The sequence below is a fragment of the Marmota monax genome, unplaced genomic scaffold (assembly GCF_021218885.2).
Source record: "Marmota monax isolate L192 unplaced genomic scaffold, Marmota_monax_Labrador192_F-V1.1 WCK01_AAM20220418_F8-fsc00196, whole genome shotgun sequence".
Classification (NCBI taxonomy): Eukaryota; Metazoa; Chordata; class Mammalia; order Rodentia; family Sciuridae; genus Marmota; species Marmota monax.
The window spans coordinates 1,965,463-1,992,852 of NW_026694390.1; the positions used below are offsets into that span (position 1 = coordinate 1,965,463).

Genomic DNA, 27,390 nt, shown 5'->3' on the forward strand with positions numbered 1-27,390 from the left:
AGAATGCCAACAATCACCACCAATCGTCCAGTTGCTTAAAGAGAATCAAAGGAAAGAAACTTTCTATTTAGGGGGTTCCAATTCGCTACAAGGTAGAAACGATGCCCCAATCAGGTGCTGCCGCGCCGAGGCCGCTGAGCATCTCGGGACTTGTAGTCCACTCTGCCGAACTCGTGGTCCCGGCAGGCACCGCGGTGGCAGCAGCAGGGCTACGTGGCTCGGCAGGCTGCGCCTGCGCGGGCAGGTGGGGCAAGATGGTTGCGGAGGTTGGCATGCGGGTCTTTGGGATCCGACCCGGAACCGGGCTGGTTAGCATGATGCGGACCCTTCTACTGCTGCTGTGGTTTGCGGCCCGCGGGAGTACGCTCTACTTCCACATCGGGGAGACAGAGAAGAAGTGCTTTATTGAGGAGATCCCGGACGAGACAATGGTTATAGGTGCGGGGATGAAGGGGAGAGTTTGGGATGTGACCGTGGTCTTGGGGCGGGGGATGTGGAACTGTCGGCTCTTGGGAGCTGGGAGGAGCTGGCTTTGCCGTGTCCTATCGGCCGCGGACCCAGTGCCATCTCGCGCTCTTCTGACATGGGCTCGCCTCACTTGTCTCCAGGAAATTACCGAACACAGCTGTATGATAAGCAGCGCGAGGAGTATCAGCCGGCCACCCCGGGGCTTGGCATGTTTGTGGAGGTGAAGGATCCAGAGGACAAGGTGAGCCGGCCCCTTACCTCGGCGAGACCTCCACCAAGCAGGCTCTAGTACTGCCCCTCTTAGTTTCCGGATCTGCTGAAATGGGAAAGAGTTATGGGAAATCCTGGGTTTTCTCTGCAGGCTAAACTTGGGCTGCTGGGATCCTAGCCGCTCCTTCAACTTCCTACTGACAGATGCACGACTCTGCCAAGTCACTTATCTTCTGTGTTATTTCCCTGGTCTATGAAATGGAAATTCACTTATTTTATAGGTGTGATGGGTAAATTAACTACGATGATGAAAATCAGTGAGTTTTATTGACCCTAAAACTGTAGTATCTAGTTACAGAACTGAGCACTTAAAAAAAAAATCAGCAACTTTTAATTTTGACAAATAAGGACATTAAAAAGAAAAACAAAACTCTTGCTGTCACCCTAGGTCACCTTTCATTTAAAAAGAGAAGAAAAAAATCTCACAAGGTTGAAAAGGCATTAGCTATGAGTATAGGGAAGCCCTTGCCAAGAATCATCACTTGCCAGACTGATGTCAGACCCTTCAACCCTGCCCCAAATAGTTCTCCGCAAGCATTTGGCAATTGCTACTGAGCAGCTTTGGATCTTTTGAGGTCCTTAAGACTCTGCTTGTCAACTTTTGTGGTACTTATAGCTTTAAGCACCATTTCCTTTCAGCGTCATCCCTACCATAACACTGACTAAAGCCTCTCTTCTTTCTCCAGGTCATCCTGGCCCGTCAGTATGGCTCCGAGGGAAGGTTCACTTTCACCTCACATACCCCTGGTGAACACCAGATTTGTCTTCACTCCAATTCCACCAAGTTCTCCCTCTTTGCTGGAGGCATGCTGGTAAGTGGACTCATGTGAGACTCAAAAGCATTCAGCCTTTATCCTTTGGTCAGGATTGGGAATTTTTTTTTTTTTTTTTAGTTATTGGTGGAGGACATAAATCTTTATTTTTATGTGGTGCTGATCGAACCCAGTGCCTCACGCATGCTAGGCGAGCACTGTACCTCTGAGCCACAACCCCAGCCCTCCGACTGGGAATTTTTGGTACTGTAGGTGAGGGATAAGTATGTTGCATTTTGCATCTCCTGATAATACTGGGCTTCCATTGGACATTATGGGCACAGTAACTGGGCCTTTTGTATAGTCATCCTTCAGTTCTAGGGCCCCTTTTGGAAACTAAAATCCCTGGATGTTCAAGTCCCTTAGGTAAAATGGGTAGTGTTTTCATAAAACTTATGCCTACCTTGAAGTCATCTCTAGATTATTATAATTCCTAATATAATGTAAATACTTTGTAAATAGTTGTCATACTGTATTATTTGGAGAATAATGACCCAAAAAAATCTGTACAAGTTTGTACATACTCACTATGCACATATTTTATTTTATTATCTTTTTTTAAAGAGAGAGAGAATTTTTTTTAATACTTTTTTTTTTTTTAGTTTTTGGTGGACACAACATCTTTATTTTATTTTTATGCGGTGCTGAGGATTGAACCCAGCGCCCCGCGCATGCCAGGCGAGCTCACTACTGCTTGAGCCACATCCCCAGCCCACATGTTTTATTTTTAATCTTTTTTTTTTTTTTTTTTTTTTGGTACAGAGGATTGAATTCAGGGGTGCTTAACCACTAAGCCATGTGCTCAACACTTTTTTATATTTTATTTTGAGACAGGGTCTTGCTGAGTTGCTAAGTGTCTTTCCAAGTTGCTGAGGCTGGCTTTGAACTTACAATCCTCCTACCTCAGCCTCCAAACTGCTGGGATTACAGGCAGGCACCACTATGCCTGGACTAATTTTTTAAAAATAGTTTTGATCTGCAGTTGTTTATATCTGTGGATGGGGAACCCACAGATACAGAGATCAGACTGTATATGCCTTGGTTAGAGCACCAGCCCTGGCTTAATTTTCTTACTTGTGTACCCAGAGGCCCATAGGGCTGGACACTGAAGAAGCCTGTCTGTTGGTTAAATGAACAAATGAAGGAAAGTTAGGGGATCAGCTGTCAGGCTCTGGCAGGAAGATGGAGCTGTGCTGCCTGATTCCCTTTCTCTCCCTTGTCTGTCCCCAGAGAGTTCATCTTGACATTCAGGTGGGTGAACATGCCAACGACTATGCAGAAATTGCTGCCAAAGACAAGCTGAGTGAGTTACAGCTGCGTGTGCGACAGCTGGTAGAACAAGTGGAGCAGATTCAGAAAGAGCAGAACTACCAGCGGGTAAGTGCTTCATCCAGGCCTGGTGGGTGCCCACTGGCTCAGCCAGGTGTTGCCTGGCAATGAGACTCTCAAGAAACTTACCTATGCTGGCTGCATTGCAGTTCTAAAAGGTGGGATGGGTATTACTAAATCCATCTTGTGATTGAGAATATAGACTCTTAAAAAATTTTTTTTAATTATAGATGGACATAATACCTTTATTTTATTTGTTTATTTTTATGTGGTGCTGAAGCTCAAACCCAGTGCCTAACATATGCTAGGCAAGCTCTACCACTGAGCTATACCCCCAGCCCTGAGGATAACCTCTTTAAGAGGCTGTCAAATCAGTGCACTGAATCACAGTTTCTCACAGAATGACAGGATGAGAGTTGATAACAACTCCTTGGGTGCTGTTTCAGTGACTCTAGGTTCTCCTAGGACCAAGAGCCTTAAGTTCATTTGTGACCAGAAACCAGATGTACCATGAAAAAATCTGTGACCATAAGGAGTAGTAGATGGTGACCCATCTTAATAGGAATAGCTACGTTCAGTGACAACTAGAGGCCCCTTTGCAGAAATGTGGGCCTTGAGTTTTCAGATATTCCATTTTTTCTCAAGAGCAACTAGAGATCTAGGTTTGTTTTTTTTTTTTTAGAGAGAGAGAGAGAGAGAATTTTTTGATATTTATTTTTTAGTTTTCGGTGGACACAACATTTTTGTATGTGGTACTGAGGATTGAACCCAGGCTGCACGCATGCCAGGCGAGCACGCTACCACTTGAGCCACATCCCCAGCCCAAATTTTCCTTAGTTTTAAATGTTGGCAAAACACTGTGTGAGCCAAACCAAACATGTATAAAGACCAGAACCAGCTCCGCAGGCCACCAATTTGTAACTTGTACCCAAAATCTTCAAGGAGCAATGTGAGAGACCTGGACAGAGGGCTTAGAGCAAGCCCACTCCTTAGTAATTCAGGCTACCTCTATCCCATGGGGTGATACCACCACCACCTTATTACTTCTCCAAGTACCAGGGCAGGACCAGGACTAGCACCAGGACCAGGTGAGGACTATACCTGACAGAGAGAGACAGTCTTAGGAGAAATGATTGTATTGACTGAAGCCATTGACTGCTGAAGGTAAAGAATCCCCAGATAGAGTGTCTCTTTGTTTGCAGGCACTTGGCTGGAACTTAGGCAGAGGAGGCAAGCCATGGGTAATCCTTGCAGGCTAGAACCCCAACCATTCTAGCAACCTCAGCCAACTCACACTCGCTGTTTTTTTTTTTCCCCCACAGTGGAGAGAGGAGCGCTTCAGGCAGACCAGTGAAAGCACCAACCAGCGGGTGCTGTGGTGGTCCATTTTGCAGACCCTCATCCTCGTGGCCATTGGTGTCTGGCAGATGAGGCACCTCAAGAGCTTCTTTGAAGCCAAGAAGCTGGTGTAGCTGTCCCATGCCTCACAGGCTATCTTTCCTCTTAAGAGGGAGGGGAAAGGACCTCCTGGAACTGATTCCTCTCTGGCAGGAGGACTGGTTCTCAGCCGTAGATGTTCTGGAGGGGAGAGGGGCCGCAAATATCCCCAGGTACAAGCTAAAGGCAACAGCTTGGCTGGCTAATACTGAGCAGGTGTTGGGGCACATGCCTGCCCCCTCCCCCTGGCCTCTGGACCTTTTGCAGTAATCATCAGGGGTTGGTAAAGCCACTGGGAAACCCATTGGCACCTTAGAATCACAGTGTTACTGATCAGGGATCTGAGGCTGCTGTCTGGGATAGATAGGGGGAGGGAAATGGGTGGGCAGGCAAGCCTTTTGTCTTCCTTTGCTAAGTTGAGATTTTGAGCAGGCTGGGATGTGACTGTGACTTCTTGCCCCAGAAACCTTGTCAATTCTCTCCTTTGGCCTAGACCGAGCCTGCTGATCCAGGGTGTGCATTATTGAGGGTGGGGTAGAGGGGGCTACATTGCAAGGAACTGGCTGTGAGGTTGACTCTGGCTTTGTCACATGGTTGCCCTTTCTGGGGCATGAGGAACTAGTGTCAGGCCAAGCAGAGGCCTTGGTGCTGGTTGGGGACAGGGCCTGCAGAATCTTAGTTACTGATTTCATTTTCAACAAGTCTAGGTTTGTTACATTGGTTTCCCAATAAAAGAAAAAATTGATTTCCTGTCCAGTGTAAAGTTAATCTTGGTGTACACGACACTGCAAAGTATGCAGAAAAGGTCATTTCTTCCAATGGACAAAGCATATTCCAAGGTGAATCCCCAGCTGTGAACTTTATTCTTTTCAACCTTTCCATATCTTCCTGTGGCAGGGGAAATTGGGTTTGTTCAAGTGTGGAGATGGATGGAGTCTGTCACTTGGGTTGTGAGGAAGCAGGAAAGGATTTGAACTGGAAGAGCCTTGATCCCCAAGTAGGAGATTTGGACATCTCTCATCTGCCAACAAGGTTCTAAGTAGAAGAATCACCTGAGGATAAATTTGAGGAAGGTGAATCCAATGTGTGAAAAAGATGGAATGAGGAGACAAGTTTGGGGGTTAACTGAATCCACTGGGAGTATGAAATCTGAGCCCATGTTGTTATCTAGGCTTCCACATTTAATTTTTTTATTGGTGCATATTCTCTGTATAATAGAAGGTTTAATTGTGGCATACTTATATATACATAAAACAATTTGATCAATTCTACTCCCCAACCTCTTCTCCCAATCTCCCACCCTCACCACCCCCCTTCCTTTACCCGGTCTCTGTCTGAATGCGGTCTCTGTCCGCATTCTTGGCACTCCCCCCCCCCACATTCCTTTTTATTTCTATTTTTCCTCCATCTAGCTTCCACATATGAGAAAATACACAGTACCTTGAGTCCAGCTTATTTTGCTCAAAATCATTATTTCAGCTTGGTGTGGTGGCATATACCTATCATTCCACTAGACTTGGGCAGCTGAGGCAGGAGGATCTAAATTTTAAGGCCAGCCTCAGCAACTTTGTAGAATCCTGCCTTGAAATAAGAAAACAAAAAGGGCTGGGGTTATAGCTTACTGCTAAAGCGCCCCTGGGTTCAATCCCCAGTACCAAAAAAAAAAAAAAAAAAAAGCAAAGCCATGGTCTCTAGGCTAGGTAAATTTTCTTGCAAATGATAATTTTGATTTTTTATAATCGAATAAAACTCCATTGTGTATACTTTCTTTATCCATTCATCTGTTGATGGACACCTAGGCTAATTCCATAACTTGGTTGTTATGAACTGTGCTGCAATAAACATGGGCATATGAAGCCAGACATGGTGGCACAGGCCTGTAATCCCAGTGGCTCAGGAGGCTGAGGCAGGAGAATCTCAAGTTCAAAGCCAGCATCAGCAACCTAGCTAGGCTCTAAACAACTCAGTGAGACCCTGTCTCAAAATATAAAAAAGGGCTGGGGATGTGGTTCAGTGGTTAAGGATCCCTGGGTTCAATCCCCAGCCCCCTGCAAAAGAATGGGTGTATGGTAAAGTATGCAGACCTTTTTGTTGTTGTTGTTGTTATAGAGGGACACAATTTCTTTATTTTGTTTATTTATTTTTATGTGGTGCTGAGGATCAAACCCAGTGCTCACATGTGCAAGGCAAGTGCTTTGCCACTGAGCCACAACCCCAGCCCCAAGTATGCAGACTTTTAATTCTGTGTGTGTGTGGTGCTGGGAATTGAACCCAGGGTCCTGTGCACTCGAAGCAAGCACTCTACCAACTGAGCTATATCCTCAGCCCTCTGACTTCGTTTTGATAAATACCAAGGAGTGATATAGTTGGATCATAGGGAAATTCCATTTCTAGCTTTCTGAGAAAACTATACCGATTTCCATCGTGGCTACAGTAATTTACATTCCCACTAAACGTGTATAAGAGTTTTTATTTCCCTTTGCATCCTGGCCAGCATTTATTGTTATCTGTATTCTTGATTATCCTAACTGGAGTAAGATAGAATCTCAGTGTAGTTTTGATTTGCATTTTCTGGATGGTTAAAGATGTTGTAGAGTTTTCTGTAGGTGTTGGTCATTTGTATTTCTTTTGAGGAGTGTCTGCAGTTCATTTGTCCATTTATTGATTGTTTTTAAGAAATATTTTTTAGTTATAGATGGACACAATACATTTATTTATTTATTTATTTGCTTGTTTATTATTTTTATGTGGTCCTAAAGATCAAACCCAGTGCCTCACACATGCCAGGCAAGGGCTCTATCACTGAGCCACAACCCCAGCCCTTGATGAGTTTTTCTTTAGTGTTGAGTTTTTTGAGTTAAAAAAAAGAGTAAAGTGCTCAATGGTAGAGCACTTGCCTTGCATATGTGAGGCCCTGGGTTTGATCTTCAGCACCACATAAAAATAAATAAATAAAAATAAAGCTACTATGTCCATCTATACTAAAAAAATATTTAAAAAATAAATTCCAGCTTCAGAATTACAGAAAAACCTGAACATAGTTCTTGCTATTAACATGCACTAGAATGGTACATTTGTTAAAATTAATAAGCTAATATTGATGCATTATTTTAAACTAAAGTTTGTGCCTCATGCAAATTTCCTTACCTGATGTTCTTTTTGTGTCCCAGGAAACTACCCAGAATTCTACATCACATTCAGTCACCAGTCTCCTTAGACTTCTCTTGACTGACAATTTCTCAGATATTACTTGTTTTTTGATCATTTCTTGACAGTTTGGGGAGGTCAAGTATTTTGTAGAATTTCCCTCAACATGGATTTATCCCATTTTTCTCATGATTAGATGGGGTTATATCTTCCTTCCTTCCCTCCCTCCCTCCCTTTCTTTTAAACCCAGGGCTTCATGTGTGCTAGGCAAGCTCTCCAACATTGAGCTACAGTCTCTGCCCCTCCCCCCACTTTATTTTGTTTTTTGGTGGCAGGGATTGGATCCAGAGGCCCTCTACTACTGAGTCACACCCCAAGTCTTTTGTATTTTGAGACAGGTCTCACCAAGTTGCTGAGGCTGGCCTCAAACTTGTGACCCCCTTGCCTTAAACTCTGGAGTCATTGGGATTATAGGCATTGGCCACCATGCCTGGCTCTCATTCCTTTTTAAAATTTTTACTTTGAGGCTGGGCGTGTTGGCGCAGCCTGTAGTCCCAGCGGTTTGGGAGGCTGAGACAGGAGGATTGCCAAGTTCAAAGCCAGCTTCAGCAAAAAGTGAGGTGCTAAGCAACTCAGTGAGACCCTGTCTCTAAATAAAATACAAAATGGGGCTGGGAATGTGCCTTAGGAGTCGAGTGCCCCTGAGTTCGATCCCCAATACCAAAAAAAAAAAAAATTTTTTTTTTTTTTTACTTTGAGATAGGGTCTCACTAAATTACCCAAGCTGCACTTGAACTTTTGATCCTCTTGTCTTCCCCAGTATCTGGAATTACAGGTGTGCACCATCATGCTGGGCTCTAGTTATAATTATTGATACATTCTAATTATTCATAATAGTGGGGTTCATTATGCCACATTAGTACTACTGCACCCAAGAAAATTTGATTCTCCAAGATGGTTATAGGTTTTTGAAAGGAAAACTACAAAGAAGTGTCATTTTCAGCATATCAAGGATACTTATTATCAACTTGACTTATAACTAGATGTTACATCTTAAAATTAGTTTATTTACATTTTTATATAAAATTTATTTCTTGAGAGTGAAACCTGACACTAATGGGACTTCATCCTGATGTGCCAATAACTAGCAGGATGCAGTGATTCCTGTCCCCTTTAGGAGGGTCCAGACTCTATAAATTCCATATTCCTGCTTCCATCATTGATTGACCTTAACTGGTCTCTGCAGGTCAGTCAAATCTAGGCTGAATTTGCCAAGGTTCTGATGTAGGATGCAGTGTTCTGGCAAAGTCACAGGATGGGGAAGGTTGGATTGTATGCCTTGGGATTTGAGAGGGAAAGGTATTGCTGGGAATGATTAATTTCCTACCCATAGTAAAGTTCTCTCTGAGGCAGTGTGCTTAAGATCACAGATTGTGTTTCAGGTGTGTGTGTGTGTGTTGCGGGGGGATAGATTATGCAACTAGACTACTTGATTTAGTTCTCTGTTCTTCAGTTCCCTTACCTTTTAAGTGGTGATAGTGAATACCTACTCAAGAACAGAATGAGATTCCAATAGTAAAAAATTCATAGCAATAACTACCATATATAGTTAAGAATTTATTAGATGTTAGCTATTTATTAGGAAACAGTTTGCTTGGAAGAGCAGAAGAGATAAGTCTCACAACTCTACTGCTCTATTTTTCCAGGTAGGAGGGGTGGGGGAGACAGCTTAATTCCACATTCTCTCATTCCCTTTTTCAGTTCTTAACTGCACCGAAGTACCCCTTTACTGGATGACAGCTATTAGTTACATAGCGTTGACTGTATACCCACCGCTGTACCAAATGGATTGCATTTTCTTCTTAACCCTTACAACCACCACAGAGAATAGGAACCCTTTATATGCCCAGATGAGGAAAGTCACAAAGAGATTATGGTTTGCCCCCAAGCACAGCTGAATTGGTAGAGAGGGGTTTCAAACATATTCAGTCTCGATTCAGAATCCAGTCCCTAACTACTACTTGGGAAGCCGATATAACCCAACACCGAATACTGAGCTGGGCCTTGTGTGCCGGAAGAACCTAACCTCCTAGACTGACAGCACACGAGCCACGACAATCCACGCCTATATTCGGGAAGAGGAAGATGCACATTATCCTAAAGCGCCGGTTTGTAAGTCTGGAGCCTAAATCCAGTCCCAGACCAGTGACTTGTTGGGTAGGGTTTTGGCTTCTGGGGCCTCCGTTTCTCCCGGCGTCAAGGGGATTCCTGGAGCTAGTTGCCAGCGCAACGGCGGAAGCGCCCAGTTTCTCTGCCAGCAGAACCTTGGAGGCAGCGACTCCGGAGAGCAGACGGCGCGGCCGGAGTGTCGGACCCGGCGGACCGGGAGGCGGGGCAGGCGGGAGGGCGGGGCGGGAGGCGGAGGCGCCGCGTAGGACCCGGAGGCCGGGTCCGCGGGGCTGCGAGCTCGAGCCCCATGTGCAGCCGCCTCCCCACACGATGTTCCCCTCCCGGAGGAAAGCGGTGCAGCTGCCCTGGGAGGATGGCAGGTGAGCGGCGGCGGCCGACTCGGGCCGCGTCCTGCCGGGTGCTACCCCTTTCCGGGCCACCCCGCGGAATCTAGGGGGCTGAGGCCATCAGGTCTAGTTCTCTGCGGCTGTCTCTGAGGGTCTGTGGCTCTCCCAATGGGTCTCTCTCTTTCCCTCTGTCGCTGACTCTCCCACTGTCTTTCTTCATTGACCTCCCTTTGTGAATTTGTTTCCCTCCTTGAGAGTCTCTCATGTCTTTTCGTGTTTTTCTCCACTGGCCCATCTCCCAGTTCGTGTGCGTCTCAGACTCGGTGGACTTCTTGTAGTGGATCTCAGTCTCTTTGTTTTTCTTGGCCTCCTAGGACCTTAATCCGTTTCTTTGGTCTTGCCACCCCTATTACAGCCCCATAGCTTCAGGCCCTACCCTCTTTTCTTCGTGCTTCCCCATACTTTGCCCAGAAGAACATACCAGACAGAAGCTTCGTATGCACTGCCTGGTTGGCCACTGCCTGGCTTGTACTAGACACTTCTCACACAACCGTTAGTTCATTTCCTGTGCAGCTATACTTGCATGGGGCCTGCTCCAAGTGTTAGGTGTGAGCGTGTCCCAGATCTTAGCTAATGATGTTTCCCATTAAGCAGAATGGAGAGAGCCATTTGACTGCCTACATTTTGTGGGGATGTCCACAGTTCAGGCTTGAGATCCCCTCCAGAACACATGCTAGTGGATCTTTGCACAGTGAGTGATACTTCATTCCCTTTCTGTCTTAAATTTGTTAGGTGCCATAAGACTCTAGAATTTAGTGGCCAAGGTTCTTTTCTTTTTTTCCCCAAACTTGGTGCTGAAATGAATAGGAATATAATAGAAGGCATGGCCTATGGAGTCAGACCTGAGCTGGAACCCTGTTTAGTAGACAGGTGACCAGAAACAGATCACTTAATCTTCCTGATTTAGTCTTCCATCTCTGAAATGGGGATCATAATATCTACTGTAGGAGGATTAAAGATCATATGTGTAAAACCCTTGTTACTATGCCTTACACAGTGAGGATAACAGTTCTAGTTACCTTTCACTTTTGAGGTGCTGTAGTTAGAGCAGCTGAGTATTCAAATATTGACCACCAACGTTTGTAGGAGAGAAGAAAGGAAAAGGAAAGAAGGAGTATTTCCATTTCTGGATTCCTTTCTATAACTGTGTCTAACCCCCTCCCCCACAGTTTCCTGATACAGTCTGTGCTTTTGACACAGGAGTGTAAGGATCCATGCAGCAAATTTAGGATAGTGTAGCAATTGAGTGTTGAGTTTGAAGTCATCTCTTAGTCTTGGGCAATGACTGATGGAGACAAAGTGTCATCTGAATTGCTCATCAGAGCCAGAGTGGTCTGGGCCTGGGAAGCATCTGGGATTGCAGTTCTGGATCTTGCCACCAGGTGGCATCAGCAATGACTTTGGGTTTCCATTGCTCTGAGGATATGGGATTCTGGGCTCAATTTAGTTGCTAGTAGTTTGGGCCCTTAGAACACAGGAGGAAAGCACCACGAGAATGTGATCCTGGTAGAATGAGCAAGCTGGATAGAAGAAACAGCATGGGAAAGTGTGTGGAATGCCCAATCTATGACATACGCCTGGGTAATGGTCACTGCTTCTTCTCCAAAAGGAGGGATACTATCCCAAGTCTGCCTTCCCAGACTCCACCTCGCCCCCAGAGAAAGCCCAGAGGGCAAGAGAGAATCTGTAGAGATTCCAGCCTTCTCAGGCCACTTGCAAGACTGGGCTCTGTTCCTCCCCAGCGGAAACTACCTCCGCAGGACAATGGTGGGTAAGTCAGAAGCCCTGTGAGGATGTCCAACTGGTCCATCTCTCAGCTGCATGTGGGACCTGGGCCTGGCTTCAGGGCTGCTGGCTTCCAGGTTGGCAATTTTGCCTCTAGAGAAAGGTAGGCATTGGTCTAGCTCTGGTGTGTGACTTAAAGCATGCCAGAACTGCTCTATCCCTTCCTTTAACTCAAATAGCAAACCTTTGCTCTCTGACCTGTGTTGGGTCCACAGATATGAATCCTAACCTGGTTTGACAAGTAGGGTCTCAAGTCATTACAAGTGAGTGCTTTAAACAGAAGTACTAGATGGCATGGGAAGACAAAAGAGGGAACCTTATAGGGTGGGGGTAAGATGGTAGGTGGCTATGTTGGAGTTTGTCCTTGAAGAATCAGCTTGGGACTTCTAGATAGATAAATGAAGAAGGGCATGTCAGGTAGGAGGAACGGTGGGGTGAGGAAAGTCTGGAGCAGAAAGGAATGTGAGCAATGGAGAGACCCTAAGTTATCCAGGGTGAGAGTGAATGGTTGGGAGCAACTGAAGGTTGGATTGATTCACAAAAGGCTTTGACTGTGAGAGGGCTTTTCTGTTAGGCCAAGCAGTTTGTCTTTTATCTTGTGAATAAAGGAAGATCATCCATAAAATTGAAGTGACCTGAGCAGGACAAGGACCAGATAGGTGAGAAGGATCACAAGGTAGACTTTACAAGGCCTGGTAGCTAATTCCTGATTCTTAGGTTATAAAGCAGATCCCATTGTAGATATTGGAGTGGAGGCCACAGGAATTATAGAAGCAGCTTCTTTCTTGGATTTCTCGGTTCCTTTCCTAGCATCCTCAGGATATTTCAGAGGAAGAATAAAGGAATCAAGTGAATTCAACTTTTTTTTTTATACCTCCTAACCTAAAGGACAGTCTTCCAGCATTATCCAGTGTCTAAGATATTCAGCTGTTTGTCCAGTTTCTGAAATGAGCCTGAGTGCACCCAATCCTAATCTTTCTTTCCCTCTCTGTCTCTCTTGTTTCATGGGCTGACACTGGGACTGAAGATTTGAGACTCACCCAGTGAACTGCCACTGTCCATTTGGGCCTTGTATTGCTTTAGGGGAAGGTCTGATCTTACTAGAGTAAATATTGGTTGTTTCACATGGGATTCATGCCAGCATACATTGCTATCTTGGGGGACTTTCTGGTTAGCTCAAGAAACAGGACAAAGCCAGGGTTTCTCCTGGGGTGAATGTACAGGGGACCAGGTTTGGAAGGCAGTGGGTTGCATCTCTTAAGTGGGACTCTTGCCATTGGCTTATGACATCAAACCACTGTCCTGAAAGGGCATATAAGAGAGGCAGGGATTCCTGTCCCTGCCCTTAAGCTCATGGTCTGACTGGGATTCACTCACAGAGCAGAAAAGCATTGAGGAACTGAGGCAACTTTGTGACTTAGGAGTGGTTGGAGAGTGTCCCAGAGGTTGGGTGGCAGAAACTGGTCCTAGAGAGTTAAGCAGATTCTGATGTGTCGTACTACCATGAGCAAAACATTTAAGTTGCTTCTGTACTAATTCCCAGGTGCTTGGAATGTGTGCCCTGTGCATGGGGAGGCCAGAAAAAGGGTATGTCAGAGGGCCCCATGTTGGCCCTGCCCTTCTGACCTCATCCCTGCTCTTGTCCCAGGTCTAGGTTGCTCCCCAGCGGCCTCCCCAGGAAATGCTCCGTCTTCCACCTCTTCGTTGCCTGTCTCTTATTGGGCTTCTTCTCCCTACTCTGGCTGCAGCTCAGCTGCTCTGGTGATGTGGCTCGGGCAGCCAGAGGACAAGGGCAGGAGACCCCGGGTCCATCCCGGGCCTGTCCTCCAGAGATGCCCCCTGAACACTGGGAAGAAGATGCGTCATGGGGCCCCCACCGCCTGGCAGTGCTGGTACCCTTCCGTGAACGCTTTGAAGAGCTCCTGGTCTTTGTGCCCCACATGCACCGCTTCCTGAGCAGGAAAAAGATCCAGCACCATATCTATGTGCTCAACCAGGTGGATCATTTCAGGTAGGAATCCCCCTCCTGACACAGTTCCCCATCACCTGGTGCTTCCCCTTGCCCAGGCCTCTCAGGACTCATTCCTAATCCATTGGGGTTAGGGGTAGAGGATGGGAGCTGATGGACCCCCATTATTGGGTGTGGCAGGATTCTTTGGGGTGGGCTTTGATCTACTTTCCATTTTGGAAAGATCACTGTGGCTGTATGACAAGAGAAGCAGCTGTATACCAGTCATCAGAGGTGATGATAGCTTGGCCAGTATGGTACAAGGGGGTAGAGAAGTGATGTGGAGGAAGTGCAGACAGGACTTGCTGGTGATAGGCTAGGGGAATTATGGAAAGGGAGGATCCCTCCATTTCTCACAGACTATCCTTATCCTAAAATTCTTGACCTTATCCAGCCTTCTCCCCTCCATGACCACCATCCATGCATCTCACATTCCAACCCCTACCTCATTTCCTTTCAACTTACTCCCACTGTAAGACGAACTCCAGTGATTCCTGGACCCCACCCACCCCATGAATTCATAGATATTTCTACCTTTTCACTGCCCACTCTCCTTGTCTCTACTTTCTCTTATCCAATCCTCCCTCATGTCCACCCTTAATATCTAGCCCCTAAACAGTGACATGCATGGCCATGCTGCTCATCTTCCTAACAAGAAGTCCTTGTGTCCTTCTGGAAGCCTTGCATTCTTGCAGTCCATCCATGGCAGCCTTCCAAAACTCCTTTTCTTACTCCTTCCTCATCCTCACTCTTGGCTGATGAATTTTCTTCCAGTTTGAGAAAATGGGAATAATTGAAAGAGACCTTTTCTGTTCTGGCCACCTCCACTCATCTTCCAGCTTCCTGCCTATTACTTGGGATGACTGTCACAGTCCTCTGTGGGGCCAGCTCTCCCACTGTAATACCGGGTCCCTCTTCTTCCTCCCACTTGAGGACAACACTCCAGTGGATGGCCCCTTTTTCTCCTGCATAATCAGTTTTTCTTCTCTCTTGGAACATTCACACCAGCATGCACACATACTAAGATAGCTCCTCTCTAAAAGGAAAAGAGGGAAAAAGAGAGTCCCTTCATCCCACATCCCCTACAGCTGTTACCCTACTTCTCTGCTCTCCTTTGTAACAGAACTCCTTCCCCTTCTCTTTCCTCATTTTCCTTTGAACCTGTTTCACTTAGACACCTCCATTGTGACACTGAAACTGCCCTCCTTGAAATCACCAATGACCTCCACTTCATTAATCCCAAGCCTTTGTCCTGTGACCCAGCAGCATCTGCCAAGTGAATTATTTTTTCCTTCTTCATATGCCTCTGCTTGACTTCTGGGACAGTGCTCTCTGATTCTCCTCTGTCCCTGCCGGTGAACCTTACTTATCTTCTTTGCCAGTTCTTCCTCATTTCTGTGATGCCTCACCAGCAGTATTCCTTGGGAATCAGTGCTTGGATCTTCTTGCTCTCCTTGCTACAGTCTCTCCCTGAGGATCTCATTCAGTCTTATAGCATTAAATTCCTGCTGACTCTGAAATCTGCATTCCCAGCCTAGACTCCAGACTTTTCCCCTGAACTTCAAACTCCCACATCCAGACACTTATGCTCCCTCTCCAATTGCTGACTCAGAGGCAGTTTGAACTTAACATAATCACAACTGAGTTCCTGATTATACATCCCAGACCTGTTGCCCCTGCCTCTTCCCCTTTTCAGGAAATGGAAACTCAGTGCTCTAACTGCTCAAGTGAAAAAGCCTTGGAGTCATGCTCACCTACTTTTTCTTAATCACATAGCATTCAATCCATCAAAAATGCACCTCACCACCTCCTCTGCTCCCTTCAAGCAAAGCCACCTTCATCACCTCTTGCTTCCCGTCTGGTCTGCCTTCCTCTGCACTGCTCTTACAGTCTCTTCCCAATACGCTGACTGTAATGATCCCGCTAAAACAAGTCACAGCTCTTCACACCTCTGCTCCAAGACCTCTAGTAGCTCCCCATCTCACCAATGTCGATGCCCCAGTCCTTGAGTAACCTGTAGGCCCCATCCCCATCAACCCCTGCTTCATCCCTTTTCCAACTTCATTCTGCCCACATTGGTGTCTGCTCTTGCCTCTGGCCTTGGAAGTTACTTTCTCCTTTCCTTGGAGTCCTGTTCCCCCAGCTTTCATATGGCTCATTTTCTCAGACCTTTAGGTTTTTACTCAAATGTTGCCTGGTCACCCTGGCCCTCCCCAACAGCCCTAAGAGAATAACTGTCCCTGCCCCTTCACCCAGCAAGTTTCATCCTCCTCACCCTGCTTGACTCTTCCCACAGGTCTTATCTCTGTCTGCCTCCTTATGTATATACTTCTTGGTTTCCTCCCACTGGATTGTCAGCTCTTAAGAGGGGGCTTTATTTTCTCACTGCTGTATCTTCCAGTACGGTTTTGAGCAGTTTTAGCACACTGCAGGTGCTCAGTAAACACTTGTGCCCCAAATGGGGGGTTCAGCCCCATGTAGTGAAGTCAGTGCAGGGCTGAGGGTAGCAGAGGCCCCCCTGGGGTGGGGTGTGTGTGGGGAAGAGGCTTTCATGCAGAGCTGGGGGCAGGACCAGGTGGTACGCAAGCCTGCTGTCCCTTGCCCAGCCTCAACCTCCCTACACAGGTTCAACCGAGCAGCACTCATCAACGTGGGCTTCCTGGAGAGCAGCAACAGCACAGACTACATTGCCATGCATGATGTGGACCTGCTCCCTCTCAACGAGGAGCTGGACTATGGCTTCCCTGAGGCGGGGCCCTTCCATGTGGCCTCGCCGGAGCTCCACCCACTGTACCACTACAAGACCTACGTGGGCGGCATCCTGTTGCTCTCCAAGCAGCACTACCAGCTGGTGAGGCCTGGCCCAGCCTGCTTTGCTTAGAACTCGCCCCACCCTGGGGTGGAAGCAGTTGGCAGGACAGAGCAGCCTCCTGGGCCCAGCAGATGGAGACCTGCACAGGCCTAGCAGGGGACTCAGCAGTAGCCAGAGACATGAGAGAGGATGAGGAATGAGCAAGTCAGCTAGTGGAGAGCGAGGGCTTTGCTGTAGCAACAGAAACCCCCACGCCATCTGACTTCAGTAAACTGGGGATGTGCTGGCTCTCGCGTTTGAAAAGTGGGGGTGGGTGAGGGTCTGTCTTCAGGTGCATTTTGCCCACCTCTCAGCCAGTCACTGGGACTCTGTGTCTTTCTCTCTCAGCTTTGCCTTTCAGGCATTAGAGTGCAGTTCTGCAAGGAGGTTGTTGTAGCTGCAACCAGTGTTCCTTTAGGACCCAAGCTCGTGGGAGATGGACCTGCTCCTTCCCGAAAAGCCCAGATAAGAGTCCCCAAGCACAACCTCACTGGCTTTTGATTAGTCTGTTCCTGAGTCTGTCACTGTGGTTGGGGGCACAGATGGGTGAGAAGAACTGAGTGGCTTGGGGCTAGGGCTCCCAGTCTTGTCTTTAAGCCATGGACAAAGCCAACTTTATGCCCCTGAGCCAAATGCAAAAAATAGGTGTAATCACAGACCCCAACTGTCCCTCTCACACAGAGGAAGAGATTAGGTCAGAGCCATTTCAGGAGAAACGAGAGTAGGAGGGAATTGCAGAAATCAGTACAAGCTGGCATCTCTGCCCATCAGCAACCTCCCAGAGGTGTCTCCTCTGGCTAGTAAGACATTTTTGAGACTAACCTTCTCATCACACAAGTTCAGGGCCCTTTTAGAATGTTACAGGGACTGGAATGTACTGACTCCTCCTTTCCACCCTCCCAATACCACAGGGGTGGAGGGACCTGGAAGCCCTGGTGTTCATTCAGAACAGTCAGGGGAGGAAGAGGAAGGGGGAGCCTGGCTTCTTAGGCTTGGGCTGGGGTTTTTCTAAGTGGTAGGGAACCAAAGTATACCCCTGGAAGGAGGCAGCAGGTGACAGATGCTCCCTGTCTCTGTGTCAGTGCAACGGGATGTCCAACCGCTTCTGGGGCTGGGGCCGCGAGGATGATGAATTCTACCGGCGCATCAAAGGAGCTGGGCTCCAGGTAAGACTTCCTCCAGGGCCCTGCCACCTCCTCAGCTACTGTGGCTGCCCTAAGGTTTCCTTTTCTTTCTGAGGGGAGTTCCTGCAGTTTGGAGATTCCACACACACTGCCCTCCCTACCCCCAGTTCTGATGCCTGCCCTGAGTCGCAGTGGTCATTTTATCAGTCCTTTGTCCTCTGTACCTCAGTCTCCTCTCCTGCGAAATAGGAATACAAGCCCCTGCCTGTGGCCTCCTGGCAGGCAGTAGGAATCCAGAGGAACTAGTGGGGAGGGTCAAGGCTCCAGGAGGAGTGGCCTGACCCCCACTTCCTTTGGTCTCCTTAGCTTTTCCGCCCCTCAGGAATCACAACTGGATACAAAACATTTCACCACCTGCATGACCCAGCCTGGCGGAAGAGGGACCAGAAGCGCATTGCGGCTCAAAAACAGGTGCTGACTAGTCTCCTCATCAGGACAGATAAGTAGTAATGTGGGGAGCCAACAGGCCCAAGCATTTCACCAAGTTCTGCTTGGGCCCCAATGGCCTATCCTCCCCTGCTTGGCCCAGTCAGTCGGTGGACATTCTGCTTACAACCGTGTCCTGCCCTGGTAGCTGCCATGAGCATCCTGGACACTGGGCTGCCTATCCATTCATGTAGGCTAGGGGTTGGGGGAGGCTTAGCTGAAGATACTGGAATCTGCTGAGTTCAGTAGTGCACCCCTGTAATCCCAGATTGAGGAGGCTGTAGCAGAAGGATCATAAGTTTGAGGCCAGTCTCAGCAACTTAGTGATGTCCTAGCTCAAAATAATACAAAGGGTTGGAGATGTAAATCAGTGGTAAAGTACCCTGGGTTCAATCCTTAGTATAAAAAAGAAAAAAAAAAGGGGAGGGGGGTGGTATGCCAGAATCCCTGTTCCTCACACAGCCTCTTCCCTCAGAGGCATAATCATCCAATAGAAAAGTCCCAGGGTATAGCTGTGAGTAAGAGAGCTCACTTTCTGAACCTGTCTTACTGGGAATCACAGGATCTTTATTATTGAGGCTCTGTGAGATCATGGACAGCTATCACTCATGAAGCCCTGAATCTGAGCCCTTTTCTCCTTTCCTTTCCAGGAGCAATTCAAGGTGGACCGGGAGGGAGGCCTGAACACTGTGAAGTACCGCGTGGATTCCCGCACAGCCCTGTCTGTGGGTGGGGCCCCCTGTACTGTGCTCAACATCATGTTGGACTGTGACAAGACGGCTACCCCCTGGTGTACATTTGGCTGAGTTGGCTAGATACTAAGGAAGCACATGCCTACTGGCCACATTGCTACTCAGGCTCAGGACAAAACCTCAGGCCTCGGGCCCAGTTCCGATGAGATGTGGAGTGGCCTGAAGAAACAGGCAGCAAGCTCTGTGTTTGTAGCAGCTACCCCCAGAGGCAGGCCTGCACCAGGAGAGGACAAATGCAGAGCCTGGATGCTGCTGCAATAAACAGTGATCAGAGAGAGACTAAAAAGTGGCTCCCAACTGGGACTCTCCACCCTGCCTCTCTGCTAACCCTGCTCTGCCTCCTTCATGTGCTGAGGCCTGTGGGCAGTGGGAGGGTTGTACAGGACAACCTCTAATCAGCCTTGAGTTTGTTCCTTCCTGCTGGACTGCCTCCTGCAGAGATACAATTTAGAAGCCAAGCAGCTGATGTAGATGGTAATTGTGATTGGGAGGCTTAGAACTTCAGAAACCAGAGCACAAGCACACAGAAAGCAACAATGGATACCAGCTCCCACTGGTTGTCACCATGCAGGAATGTGGGCCTGCTGCAAACAGATACTCTGATTTTTCAAAAGAACCTAGAATGCTGGACTCTTAAGCGAAATCTCCTGATTTTTAAATGATAACAGCTAATTGAAACTTGCAAAACGTGTGACAGGCCAAACAAAATGTGTTGTGGACCACTGGTTTGTCACCTTTGGCTGAGGGGAAGGGAAAGAAGCAAAAGATGACACCTCTCAGTTGTCGAGGAATTGCTGGCAAGAAATTGGGGTAGGGGTTGGGGGTGGCAGGTCCAGGTGAGAAGAAAAGCAGAAGGCATGAGTTTCTTGTGCCACCCTTACCTCTAGGCTTTTGGGCTGCTTCCTTGATGCCCATCTGGGCACTTTCACCCACCTCCAGGCTCCATCTGGTTGGGCTCTGACTCTGGGAGGGTGCTTTATTCTGTCTCACAGAGAAAGAGCAACTAAAGAAGTAGAACCACAGGACTGGACTTAAGGTAGACAGGATCAGGGAGTGGTGTCTCAGGTTGAAGCTTGAAGGTGGGAGGATCATGATTCTGAGTTGGGAGGAAGAAGGTGGGGAGTGGAATGATCCCTGCAGTGTTCATAGCATGAAGGGAAATTTCCAGCAGTCTCCAAGGATCATTGACAAGGAGAGATGAAGATAGGAGCCGGGGGATATGGAATTGGGGACTGGAATTGTGGAGTGACCTGGGAGGAAGCATTTGGAGGGAAGCCTGGTGCCACAAGGTGGGTATGAAGGGCCTTGCAAGGTAAATTGTTCATTCCAAACATTTGACCACCAAAAATTTGGGGCACAAATGAGAGACTTGGAACCGTTAACATTGGTTTGTGTAACATTGGGACATGTCAAGTGCTGCAGAACAGATTGAGGTCCCAGAGTTGAAAAAGGTAGAATCAACAGTGCTGATCAAAAAAGACTCCTCCTCTGAGGATGATGTCAGGGGTGTTGGGTGCAGTTGTATGGATTACGTACCATACAACCTGTATGTAAGTTGAGAGATTTAAGCAGAGGTGTTTGGAGTAGAGCTTGAGGTTCTGAGACCTAGCTCAGAGCTGTGATGCTAGACTGATATTGTCCAGTGATTCGGCCTCACCTACTGTATTGAGCAAACAGGCCTGGACTCCAGGGCAAGCACGAAGTTAGGGATGAGGTGCTGTGTGCCCCAGTATCCCAGCATCCCTCATCTTGGACTTGTATATAACATAGGCAGTGACACGTGGCTCATGGAATTAGTGGGAACGAATGTGATATCAAAGCCCCCAGCTCCCAATTTGGGGAGGCCTTCCTTTCCACTTGCACTGGAGGAGTGGAATGAGCAGAAAGAACAAAAAGATGCCTTCACCTTGTGGGATCAGTCAACAGCACACATCCCCAGCAGGTGTGGTAGCACACACCTGTAATCCCAGTGGCTTGGGAGGCTGAGGCAGGAGGATCACAAGTTCAAAAGCCTTAGCAACTTAGTGAGGCCCTAGCAACTTAGCAAGACACTGCCTCTAAATAAAATATTTAAAAAGGGCTGAGGATGTGGCTCAGTGGTTAAATGTCCCTGGGTTCAATCCTTGGTAACAAAAAAAAAAAAGAAAGTACACACCTCCAATCCTGCACCTCTACACTCCCCCGTGGCTGCTGCCATTAGCCCCCCAGGCCAGGTCTGATGTGGCCCAAATCTGCAGCCTTCCCTCACTTCCCATCCTAGGCCTCCAGCACTCTCCAGATGGGGAGAGGGCCAAGTTGTAGTGAACCAAGGAGAGATGGCTCTGTCTTCCTCAGCACCTTGTTGGCCTGTTTTCTGGAGTGGAATCAACTAGTGACCCTGCCTTGCTGGCTGGGGTGTGGGTGCAATGCAGTAGGACGTAGTTGGCCAACATGGGTATTATAATAATACTATTACTTTTTGAGCATTCATCACATACAAAATATATTGCATTATTTCACTGAGGCCTCTAAGCTAGGTCCTATTTATTAACCTGTTTTATAGATGATAAGGACAAAAAAGTACCTTGCCTAGGGTCACAGAGCTGATAAGTGGTGAACTTGTGGACATCTCTAGAATCTGCCTCCAGAAAGAGATTTCACCCTTTTCCCTGCACAGCAGGAGCCCATGCACAGGGGTTTCTTCCCCTGCAGACCCTCCTCAGCCTGAGAGGTCCAGCATTCAGGGCTTCACCTCTGGGAAGAAAGCAGACCACAGGGAGATTCAGAGTATCTGTCCCATGACTCCTCTACCTCAAGGAAGTTGTGGATTTTACTGATAGGAAGGGCCCTCAGAGCTGAAGAGTCCTGATGGCACTTCAGTGGGACCCAAAGGTGGCACCATGACTGAGGGTTGTACAGACTACTCAGGGAAGGCTTGCTGGTGGATAAGAGTCAGTCAGAACAGGAAAGATTTCCAGAGGAATTTGCATATGGAAGGCAGAGGCTGGAGAGAGCTTGTTAGGTTTAGGAACTTGCAAAGAGTTTAGTGTGTTCCTGGCACCCCAGTACTGTGCAGGAGTTGGGGAGGTGGGCAGCAGAGGGAAAGTTAGGGTGAATCCTGAGGATCTGTGAACACCACATTAGGCAACTTACACTTAACTCAAGGGGCTCAGGGTTTTCAAATGGGAGAGTTTGAGGGCAAGGGTTAGATCCATGTTGTAGAAAGATCCTTCCATGACAGAACCTAGTGTGAACTGTAGGATGGGGTCTAAGAAACGAGCCTGGCCAAAATGAGACATGATGAAGCCAGAAGGAGGCAGTGAAGCAAGGGGTGGTGGGGGAGGTCTGCTCAGCCCCCAGAGTCTGTAGAGCTGTTGATTCCCCAGCTGTTGGCTGGCCAGGATCAGCTGTACCACTGGGTCTTTCTTCGCAGAGGGTCCACTGCCCTGCAGGTTGTTTAGTCAGATGGATACATGCACACAGCCTTTTTGTCATCTCAGCCCTCATTCCTTGGGAGCATTTTTTTTAAAGCAACAATAACAAAGGGAAAAGCCATTTCTGGTTCCAGCATCAACAGGTACAGAACTTGGAAGTCATCTTTTCCATGATTACAACAAGAAAATAGCTCAACAGACTGAAAAGTGATCACTTATTTTGGACCCATCCAAGAAATGAGTTCACAGGGCAAACTGCCACCCTGAAATTTAGAGAGACAAGCAAATTCACTCCACAAGCAGCTTATCTAGAGAAGTTTCTGGAGCCACAAACCAGTAGTAATACTTAAACAGTAACTTTGACAAATGGGTGGAGGCTAAGTGTGGGCTCATGGTGAAGAGCCAAGAAAAATTCCTTCTTGTCTCAGGGAAGAGAAAATTAAACTTAAAAATATGCCCTAAACTGGATGGGGTGGGGTGTGCCTGTAGTCCCAGCTACTTGGAAGGCTGAGGTCGGGGATCACTTGAGTCTAGGACTTCAGGGTCAGCCTGGATAACATAGCAGATTTCATCTTAAAAATAAGAAAGTGAGCCCAGCACAGTCTCCATACCAGAGGCCTGTGCTCCAGGACCCCCTCCCCCCAGAAGATAAAAATCCGTCAGAGCTTGTCTCACCAAGGGTTAGGACAAATCTGCAGTGGAACAGTGGTGGATTGCCTCTGAAGGAGCTTCGAAGACGGACTGGATTGAAGAAGTTCTGAGGGAAACCCAAAGACAACAGAGATAAAACCAAGGACGTTAGAGGAATTAAAAACTTCTGGCAGTTACAGTAGACAGACATTAATCTTCATCCAACTCCTAAACAGATTAACATTGAACCTCACACTAGAGGTCTAAGTCAGTTTCTTTACCTGAGAGTTACATGTGAATCATGTAACAAGGCATCCTAAGAGGCAAGGAAAAAAACAGACTAAAGAGACAAAGTATACCTCAGAACTAAATCCATAGAGGATACACATTTTGTAATTATCAGGAAATTTTAAATAACTGTGACTAATATGTCAAGGACTCTAGCCTGCGATGGGCTCATCAGTAGACGGGACACACTAAGGAAAGAATCAGTGATCTTGAAGATCTGGTAATAGCAATATCGAAACTGAAATGCAAAGAGGAAAAAGAATGGAAAGAGAGGGAACAGAACATATGAGAATTGTGGAAGAATTTCAAAAGAATGGCACAACTGGAACACCAGAGCAGAAGGAACTGTTCAAGTAGTCATAAATTGTCTCATGAGACAATTAATTTAATGAGACACCGAATTACAAGTCTAAGAAGCGTAGAGAACACCAACTAGGATAAATACACAGAACAAAACAAACAAATGAAAAATGACACCTAGACACAGCTAGTCAAAGCTAAGATCAAAACCAAAAAATATTGAAAGAAGCCTTAGAAAATGCCTCCAGCTTATGTATGGAGAAAATGGGTAAGAATTACAGCCTACTTCTTGTCAGATCCAATACAAACAAGAAGAAAGGAAAATGAAAAATATATTTTTTTCCTCTTGTACTGGGATGGAGCCCAGAGCTTCACACATGCCAGGCAAATGCTCTACCGGTGACACCTCCAGGCCTGGGAGTGAAATGTTTTAAGGGTTGAAAGAATAAAACCTCATCAACCTAGAATTCTATATCCAGCCAAAGCATCTTTTAAGAGCATATGTAGTAAGGTCAATAAGCCATACACTTTAAAAAGGTTTAAATGGTGAAATTTATACAATTAAAAAAAATTTTAGGTACTGGTGATTGAACCAGAGGTGCTTAACCACTGAGCCATACCCGCATCCCTTTTTATATTTTTAAAATTTTGAGACAGTCTTGCTAAGTTGTTTAGGGTCTCACTAAGCTGCTGAGGCTGGCTTTGAACTCCCAATCCTCCTACCTCAGCATCCTGAGCTGCTAGGATTACAGGCATGTGCCACTAAGCCCAGCTTGTTATACAAATTTTATCTCAAAATATGAAAAAGAAAAAACTTAAGCAAACAAAAGAGGTTTATTGCTAGCAGAGTTGCACTGCAAGAAACCTAAGGAGTTCTTTAATGAGAAGGAAAATATCATAGGTCAGAAACTCAGATCTACTCAAAAGGAAGCATGTCAGAAAAGGAATAAATTAAGATAACATGTATGTCTTCTTATTTATTTATTTATTTATTTATTTGTACTGGGGATTGAACCCAGGGGCATTTAACCATTGAGCCACATTCCCAGCCTTTTAAAAATATATTTTATTAAGAGACAGGGTCTCACTGAGTTGCTAGGGCCTTGATAAATTGCTGAGACTGGCTTTGAACTCGAAATCTTCCTGTCTCCACCTCCTGAGCCACTGGGATTACAGGTGTGTGCCATGACACCCAGTTTGTATTTCTTCTTCTTAATTGATCTAATAGGTAATTATCTGTTTAAAGTAATAAGAGAAACAGTGTATTGGGGGACTATAGTACAAGCATAAGATGAACAACAGATGTTATAAGAATGAGGAGAGAGGCATTGGGAATACTCTATTGTAAGGTACCTACCCTGCCCTTGAAGTAGTAGAGTGTAATTTTTAAAATGGGCTTAGATTCATTGTAAGTATATATTACATCTCTAGGGTAATGAGTTAAAATATTTTAAAAGAAGTATAACTGACATGATAAGAAAGGTAAGAAAATGCAATCAAATTCTTAATTAAACCAGAGAAGACAGAAAAGGAGGGGAAGAAAAGCAGACAAATGTGGTGAACAGAAAACACATTGTAGACATTAATCTAAATCTATCAACAATCAGTTTAAAGGTAAATGGCCCTAAATATATCAATTAAAAGACAAAGACTATCAGTAGATTAAAAAATAAAAGGACTCAACAATATGTTGTTTACAAGAGATCTACCATAAATATAATTAAACAAATAGATTTAAAATAAAGGGATGGAGGGACTGGGATGTAGCTTGGTGATACAGTGCTTATCCAGCATGCACAAAGCCCTGTATTTAATCTCCAGTACCACAAAAATGAATAAATAAAAGGGAGAATGATATGCTATGCTAACAATTATCAAAAGAAAGATGGAGTAGTGATATTAATATCAGACAAAGCAGACTTTGGAGGAAAAAAATTATCAGGGAGAGAGGGATATTATGTAATGATAGTGTGGTCACTTCTAAGAAGACATTCTCAAATCCTTAATGTGTATGTACCCAACAAGAGAGCATCAAAATATACAAGGCAAAAATGTATAGAGTTACAAGAGAAATAGACAAGTCCATTATTATAATTAGAAACTAAAACACCCCTCTTATCAGTAATTGACAGATCCAGCAGACAAATATTTAGTAAGGATATAGCTGTAGTGACCAAGACCAACAATCCACTGAATCTAGTTGACATTTTTAGAATACTTCATCCAAAAATGGATATACATTCTTCCCAAGTTCACATGGAACATTCACCAGATAGGTTACAAACTTGGCCATAAATCAGAGAGGGCTCTTGATGAAATTAAACTAGAAATCAACAACAGCATTGTGTCTGGAACAGGGATAGTTCCAACTTTTTTTTTTTTTTTTTGTACTGGGAATTGAACCCAGGGGCACTTAACCACTAAGCCACATCCCCACCCTTTTTATTTTTTATTTTGAGACAGGGTCTGCTAAGTTCTTGAGGCTGGCTTTGAACTCACAACCCCCCTGCCTCAGCCTCTCAAGTCACTGGGATTTTAGATGTGGATTGTGCCTGGCAGTTCCAACCTTTATTGAGATTAAAGAATCTTTAGGAAGGTTATCCAGGCAGCTTGGGGTGACAGAATCCCTCAAATCATACAAGATGGTGGGTCTCTATTCTTGAGTATTAGGTTTGTTGCTTTCACTGGAGAGCCAGCTGTCAGCTGGAGGGTTTCACTGATGCCATTTCCATGGCCCTAAGGTCACAGCTGTTGAAGTAACAGATCTCCTACCCACCCAGAAGTACGATGGAGGCTTGGCCCACTGGCTTAACTGCTTGTTTGGGACTTTTTATTTCCCCTGTGCTATTTTGGCACAATTCTTAGTCCAATGTATGGTTCAGATGTGCAGGGAGTTTGATGGCAAAAGAGAAAAAGGAGCCATATTAGATACTGAAGCACTAGCCAGCCTTGACATTGAGTAAACTAGATGTGTTAGGGTTCTGTAGAGAACAGAAGCAATGGGAGATTGTGTGTGTGTGTGTGTGTGTGTGTGTGTGTGTGTGAATTGAAAGATTGAGATTAAGATTTATCATAAAGAAGTGGCTCATGACATTATGGAAGCTGGATAATGCCAAGATCTGAAAGGTGAGTCAGCAAGCTAAAAGCCCAGGAAGGCTGAGGGTTTTGTTCCAATCCAAATTGGAAAGCCTGAGAATCAGAAGCATCAGTGGCATGTGCCATTCTAAAAGCTGTCAAAGTCAAGACCCAGGAAGAGCCGGTGTTTCAGTTTAAGTCTGAAGGCAGGGGAAAAAAGCCTTTTTGTTCTACTCAGGCCTTCAATTGATTGGATGAGGCCTATTCATGTAATGGAGGGCAATTTGATTTAACTAGTCTACGGATGTAAACAACAACCTCATCTAAAAACACACTCATGGACACACCCATAATAGTGTTTGACCAAATGCCTTGGCACCCTATGGTCAAGTTGACACATCAAATTAAGCATCACACTGGGCAATAAACTGGGAATCCTGAACTCTGGGTTCCTCTAGGGAGTCAGATAATCTGGTAAGGGAAGGATTCTTCACTTGCTCACCTCCTTGGCTCTTATCCTTTTGATTGGGCCCTCTCTTCCATACCAGAAAAGAAACTACAAAAATTCCTGCATTAACTGACTGCGGTGGCCATGAGACTACACACCTTGTTAAACTACTACTGCCCAGATCCTTCCCT

General features: G+C 46.1%; 2 protein-coding genes across 3 annotated transcripts; both read left to right on the forward strand.

The window, feature by feature from the left end:
• The first annotated feature begins 222 nt into the window (after nt 1-222).
• Tmed9 (transmembrane p24 trafficking protein 9) lies at nt 223-5,061 on the forward strand. Its single transcript, XM_046468106.2, has 5 exons — nt 223-438; nt 609-709; nt 1,425-1,550; nt 2,781-2,927; nt 4,202-5,061. The coding sequence occupies exons 1-5, from the start codon at nt 255-257 to the stop codon at nt 4,349-4,351; spliced, it is 708 nt and encodes a 235-aa protein (XP_046324062.1). The 5' UTR covers nt 223-254; the 3' UTR covers nt 4,352-5,061.
• A 4,806-nt stretch (nt 5,062-9,867) lies between these two features.
• B4galt7 (beta-1,4-galactosyltransferase 7) lies at nt 9,868-19,817 on the forward strand. Of its 2 annotated transcripts, none has more exons than XM_046468070.2 (6): nt 9,868-10,012; nt 13,473-13,835; nt 16,458-16,683; nt 17,766-17,849; nt 18,174-18,278; nt 18,944-19,817. In XM_046468070.2, the coding sequence occupies exons 1-6, from the start codon at nt 9,963-9,965 to the stop codon at nt 19,097-19,099; spliced, it is 984 nt and encodes a 327-aa protein (XP_046324026.1). In that variant the 5' UTR covers nt 9,868-9,962; the 3' UTR covers nt 19,100-19,817. The 2 variants fall into 2 exon arrangements, with proteins under 2 accessions (XP_046324026.1, XP_058442621.1); XM_058586638.1 differs by lacking the exon at nt 9,868-10,012 and adding an exon at nt 10,966-11,810.
• Nucleotides 19,818-27,390: the final 7,573 nt, after the last annotated feature.

Coding starts and splice junctions, on each gene's coding strand:
- Tmed9 (XM_046468106.2), top strand. CDS start 255: ATGGTTGCGGAGGTTGGCATGCGGGTCTTTGGGATCCGACCCGGAACC. Junction 710..1,424: donor TGAAGGATCCAGAGGACAAG/GTGAGCCGGCCC, acceptor TTCTTTCTCCAG/GTCATCCTGGCCCGTCAGTA. Junction 2,928..4,201: donor AAGAGCAGAACTACCAGCGG/GTAAGTGCTTCA, acceptor TTTCCCCCACAG/TGGAGAGAGGAGCGCTTCAG.
- B4galt7 (XM_058586638.1), top strand. CDS start 11,551: ATGAGCAAGCTGGATAGAAGAAACAGCATGGGAAAGTGTGTGGAATGC. Junction 11,811..13,472: donor CCTCCGCAGGACAATGGTGG/GTAAGTCAGAAG, acceptor CTCTTGTCCCAG/GTCTAGGTTGCTCCCCAGCG. Junction 13,836..16,457: donor AACCAGGTGGATCATTTCAG/GTAGGAATCCCC, acceptor CTCCCTACACAG/GTTCAACCGAGCAGCACTCA.